The sequence below is a fragment of the Myotis brandtii genome, unplaced genomic scaffold (assembly GCF_000412655.1).
Source record: "Myotis brandtii unplaced genomic scaffold, ASM41265v1 scaffold959, whole genome shotgun sequence".
NCBI classification, from domain to species: domain Eukaryota; kingdom Metazoa; phylum Chordata; class Mammalia; order Chiroptera; family Vespertilionidae; genus Myotis; species Myotis brandtii.
In genome coordinates this window covers 1,149,552-1,154,819 of record NW_005371966.1, presented here as the reverse complement: position 1 = coordinate 1,154,819, position 5,268 = coordinate 1,149,552, and the positions used below count along the sequence as shown (strand labels likewise).

General features: G+C 53.4%; 1 protein-coding gene across 1 annotated transcript in view; it reads left to right on the top strand.

Moving 5' to 3' along the window:
• The window catches only part of ZFP92 (ZFP92 zinc finger protein), a 10,529-nt gene extending 6,179 nt beyond the window's left edge, over positions 1–4,350 (top strand). The window contains 5 exon segments of the mRNA XM_005886173.2: positions 1,060–1,110; positions 1,338–1,464; positions 2,758–2,859; positions 3,190–4,215; positions 4,218–4,350. Coding sequence (XP_005886235.2) covers positions 1,078–1,110; positions 1,338–1,464; positions 2,758–2,859; positions 3,190–4,215; positions 4,218–4,276 — 1,347 coding nt within the window. The 5' untranslated portion in view covers positions 1,060–1,077 and the 3' untranslated portion in view covers positions 4,277–4,350.
• The last annotated feature ends 918 nt before the right edge of the window (positions 4,351–5,268 follow it).

Genomic DNA, 5,268 nt, shown 5'->3' with positions numbered 1-5,268 from the left:
CTCAGGCCTATCTGAAGGCTGGACATGGGCCATGCCCTCGATCTGCTGTTCTCCTTACCCCAACCTTCATCTTTTGGCCTAAAAGTTACTTCTTCAGAAAGCACCCCCTCCCCCCTCCCACCACCGCTATCGGGGGTCCCTTCATTGTGCAGCTCACCAGCCTGGTCTTTCTCTTCCCCTTGAGAGAAAGTTTGCAGGTGGAGGCGGTATGTTTAGAGATTTTTTGTAAGAACCCTGACCTGAGGGGAAAGGGGGTTGGCGGCAGAGCTTCTAGGGATGGCTGGAAAGTTTGGGTCAGGGGTACTGCCCACATGAGAAAAGGGCCAAGAGAAGAAGGAAATGAGAAAAAGAAAGGAAAGAAGAGCCCGGCTGGCATGGCTCAGTGGTTGAGCATCAACCTATGAACCAGGAGATCTGGGTTCGATTCCCGGTTAGGCCACACGCCTGGGTTGGGGGCTTGATCCCCAGTGGGGGACATACAGGAGGCAACCCATCAGTGAATCTTTCTCATCATTGATGTTTCTATCTCTCCTCTCCTCTCTGAAATCACTAAAATTATTTTTTTTAAAGAAACACACTCCCACCAAAACCGGTTTGGCTCAGTGGATAGAGCGTCGGCCTGCCGACTGAAAGGTCCCGGGTTTGATTCCGGTCAAGGGCATGTACCTGGGTTGCGGGCACATCCCCAGTAGGAGATGTGCAGGAGGCAGCTGATCGATGTTTCTCTCTCATCGATGTTTCTAACTCTCTATCTCTCTCCCTTCCTCTCTGTAAAAAAAAAACAAAACCAATAAAATATATTTTAAAAAAAGAAAAGAAACACACTCCCTTGAAAGCCTAGTTTGGGCTGCTGGCCAGAAGCGGGAGTAAATCCGTGTCTGTGGCCCACTGTGCAGGTGAGGAGAGGGGACAGAAGCTCAGTTTGGTTAAGTGTTATGGGTTGAATCGTGTCCCCTGAAAAGATATGTTGAAATTTTGTCCCCAGGGGCTGGGAATGGATGGGCTGTACTGGAGTAGGGTGGGCCTCCTCTCACACCTACCTCTTTCTACTTCCCTTAGCTTCTCCCTGCCTCTGCCATGGCAGCCATTCTCCTAACGACCAGAGCCAAGGTGAGTGGGTCTCCCAGCTACGGGCTGCCCCTCGCCTCAGCATCTCCCCTTCACGGTCTCCACCTGCCACCTCCTCGTGTCCCAGCCTCACAACTGTTGCAACTCCGAGCCTCCCCCGGCTGCTGCGCTCCCCAGTACCGCCCTTACCCCATCCTTAGTTGCTCCCACCTCATCCTGGGCCCCAAGAGGGTGAATTTCCCTGCAGTCACAGGAATGGCTTGTTTTAGGTGCCAGTATCTTTTGAGGACGTGTCCGTGCACTTCAGCAAGACAGAATGGAAGCTTCTGGATCTCAAACAAAGGATCCTCTACAAGCAAGTGATGCTGGAGAACTACCGCCATTTAGTGTCACTGGGTAAGGACCCCACACACCCAGTGCCTCCTACTTTGTCTCTAAACTCTGTTTGTTTCTTTCTTCTTCTTTCTTTTTCTTTCTTTCTTTCTTTCTTTCTTTCACATATTTTTATTGATTTCAGAGAGGAAGGGAGAGGAAGAGGGAGGTAGAAACATCAATGATGAGAGAGAATTATTGATCGGTTGCCTCCTGCATGCCCCACACTGGGGATTGAGCCAGCAACCCGGGCATGTGCCCTGATAGAGAATCGAACCGTGACCTCCTGGTTCATGGGTCGATGCTCAAACACTAAGCCATGCCAGCCAGGCTGAACTCAGTTTATTTTTGAGTTTCTTTGCTGGTTGGTTACTGTGAGGCCAAAAATAAGTGCATTTCCCCATCAGATCCATAATCCATTGCAGCCCAGCTTTTGTCTCAACAGGGCAGTTTTTAGCTCAATGGTTTGGACCTGTAAATGTTTTGGGTAAATATGTGCCCTCCCTCATCAAAGTTATTTTGCATATAAACTCAGGTTAACGAAACTTCTTCTACCCAAAAGATGGTGCAAATTACCCTATGCCCTACTGGAGACTTAATTCACTTTTACCAAGGTTGCATTTCACATTTGTTTCTTGTTAGAATTTAGCAGTATCAAGCCACAGAGGGCCCAGGACATGGAGGCCCAGGCCAAGACATGTAGACGCCGGGGTGGGAGCTGGGGCATACTCCCCTGCTGCATCCCGCTGCCTTTGGGGCTGCAGTGGACCCTCTTGCTCCAATTTTTCTTTTAGAGTCAACAGATTTCACCTCTGTGATTTGCCCACACCAAGGGAGACTAGCTTCTTCCCCTGGGTTCTTTCTGACCCTTCCCAGGAAGATCTGGGCTTCCCAGGGGAGTTCAGGAATCCTCAGCTGAGTTTGGCATAAGGAACTGAGACATCTGCTCTGTCTGATGGTGATTCAAAGGGCAAAAGGGGTGCAGGCAGCCCCTCGGCTCTGTTCACTTCCTGATATTCCCTCAGGCCTTGACCCCGGTGGATCCCTGCTCTAGCCCTTTGGCTATGCCTCGGGGTATCCACACACAGAGAGGTCCCCACAAGCCTGCTGCTCTCCAAATAATAACATCTTTATCCTCATGGCCCAAATCGCCATCTACTATAGATCCCCTGTGCCTGCCTGGCCCCTGTAGGCTTAGAGCCCTTTGCTTCGTGAGTGGGACTCTGCCCTTTCTCTGGACCCTTCCAGTGGCACTTTTTGGAGAGTTCTTTGTTCTCTGTTCCTGAAGACACTGATTCACTTCATTTCCGTGCACAGGATTTTCATCCTCCAAGCCTCACCTGGTCTCCCTGCTGGAGCGAGGGGAGTGGCCCTGGGTAACAGACAGCCGGACAAGGGCTGCCGTAGGAACACAGGCAGGTGAGTAAAAGGTGGTCGGCCAGCTTGCCTGAGCCATTCGCATAGAGTAGTGGCCAGTGGTGGGTGGCACAGTCACTTTGGGTGGGGAACTCTCTTTTGTGGCAGATTTAAATGCCCCAAGGAGTCCCCCCCTATGGAGGCACCAGATGAAGGGAGCACCTCCTACTGTCTCACCCCACTTCCTCCCTTCTCGCTTTCCTGTCTGTCTACCCAAGACCATCTCCTGGTTCATTTCTTCTCAGCCTTGGCATGAGGGTGAGGGTGAAGAAAAAACCCTCAATAGAGATCCAGGGAGGGAGCAACACCGGTTGGTGCCCTCTGTCTTTACAGATGAAAGGATCAAGAGCAAGACATTGAGTTCCAAGAAGAAACATTGTCCAAAAGAATGCAGCAAGGGCCAGGGAGCCAGGCTGCTGTTGGAGACACCTGAGCAGACACAGAAACCTGTTCGTTCTCCAGAGGCAGGTTCCAGCAGGGGTGACCATCACAGGGAGAAAGGCCAAGGCAGCTCCTCGGGGGCGGGAAGAGAGCCAGTGCAGAGAAGCAACCACAGCGTCAGGCAGGTTTCAGTGTCAAGGCCACAGAGTTCCAAAGGCGCAGAGAAGCGGTACCTCTGTCAGCAGTGTGGGAAATCCTTCAGCCGGAGCTCCAACCTCATCAAACACCGCATCATCCACAGCGGCGAGAAGCCCTACGAGTGCTCAGAGTGTGGGAAACTCTTTCGGCGCAGCTTCGCCCTCCTGGAGCACCAGCGCATCCACAGCGGTGAGAAGCCCTTCGAGTGCAATGAGTGCGGGAAGACCTTTACGCGCAGCTCCAACCTCATCAAGCACCAAATTATCCACAGCGGCGAGAAGCCCTTCAAGTGCTCAGAGTGTGGGAAACTCTTCCGGCGCAGCTTTGCCCTCCTGGAGCACGAGCGTATCCACAGCGGCGAGCGGCCCTACGAGTGCAATGAGTGCGGGAAGTCCTTCAGCAGGAGCTCTAACCTCATCGAGCACCAGCGGACCCACAGTGGCGAGAAGCCCTACAAGTGCAGCAAGTGTCCAAAAGCTTTCAAGGGCATCTCCCAGCTCATTCATCACCAGCGCATCCACAGCAGGGAGAAGTCATTCCAGTGCAAGGAGTGTGGAAAGGCCTTCCGGGGGCGCTCGGGCCTCAGTCAGCATCGTCGGGTGCACAGTGGTGAGAAGCCCTACGAATGCAGCGACTGTGGGAAGACCTTCGGCAGACGATCCAACCTCTTCAAGCACCAGGCGGTTCACAGGGAGGAGAGGCCCCACAAGTGTCAAGACTGCAAGAAGGTGTTCCGGAGCAGCTTAGACCTCCTGGAGCACCGGCAGGCGCATGAATGCCGGAAGGCCTGCAGCAAGAGCGAGGAGAAGCCTTGCACATGTGGCGAGTGTGGCAAATGTGACAAGGCCTTGAAGGGAAAATTGCAGAAAACTCGCCATGGAAAGAAGACTTCGGAGGACAGCGACAATGAAAAAGAGCCAGCCTCCTTGGCCCTCAAAAGTCCCCCTGCAGAGCCCCACCCTGAGGATGAGAAACAGGGGACAGACTCTGAATGCAAGGCTACCCACAGTGCCATGTGACAGGGTTGTCTCGGGAGGACTGAGCGTCCTGCTCCCCTCCATTCTGTCATTAATGATGCAGCCTGAGCCCTGGGCTGATGACAGGGTGCCATGAGTGTGCACAGGAGTGCGTGTGTGTGGAGCGGATGTGAGCTGCTGAAAGGCCCTTGCACACCCATCGGGACTTCGTGCTGCAGGAGGACACCTGTGTATGGGGCCACCCCCAGGGCACAGGCACCTTGAGTTCATTCAGTAGAGGTAGTCTATTTTCTCTCATCGAGTCATTCACTGCACCCCAAGACTTGTTAGTGTTTCCAGGTAGAAGACACGAAAAGCACTTTAATCCTTGAAGAGCCTATAGATGGAAGGAACTTGAGGACATTAAAACTCATGAGCTCTGTAAGTAGGCTGTGGCTCGACTGTGACATCCCCCCAAATTCATCAAGAAATGGTCTGCAAATGGACTCAGGCAAATGCTCTCACACACTGCTCACGCCTGCATTGTCAGCCTGGGCTCCGTGGGAAGGCACAGGACACCCTGCTACGGTGCTGACCCCTTCTTTTTCCAGGCCATTTGTCTTTGTGCCTGAAGACTGCAGCTTTCCACGGCTGTCTCCAGCTGCTGCTTCTCAGAGGAGCAGCGCCAGGCCCCATCTTCTCAGAGCTCAGAGCTTGGGAGGAGGGGGGGCGGCCTTGGGGGGTCGAGGGCCGGGCCCCCTTGGAGAGGATGAGGCCCAGGGACTTTCAGCTTCTCCTCCCCCAGAGAGTAGCCTTTTTGCACTGGTCCCTCGAAGCAGCAGGCTCCAGGCAAGACAGGGCAGCATGGCAACATTTG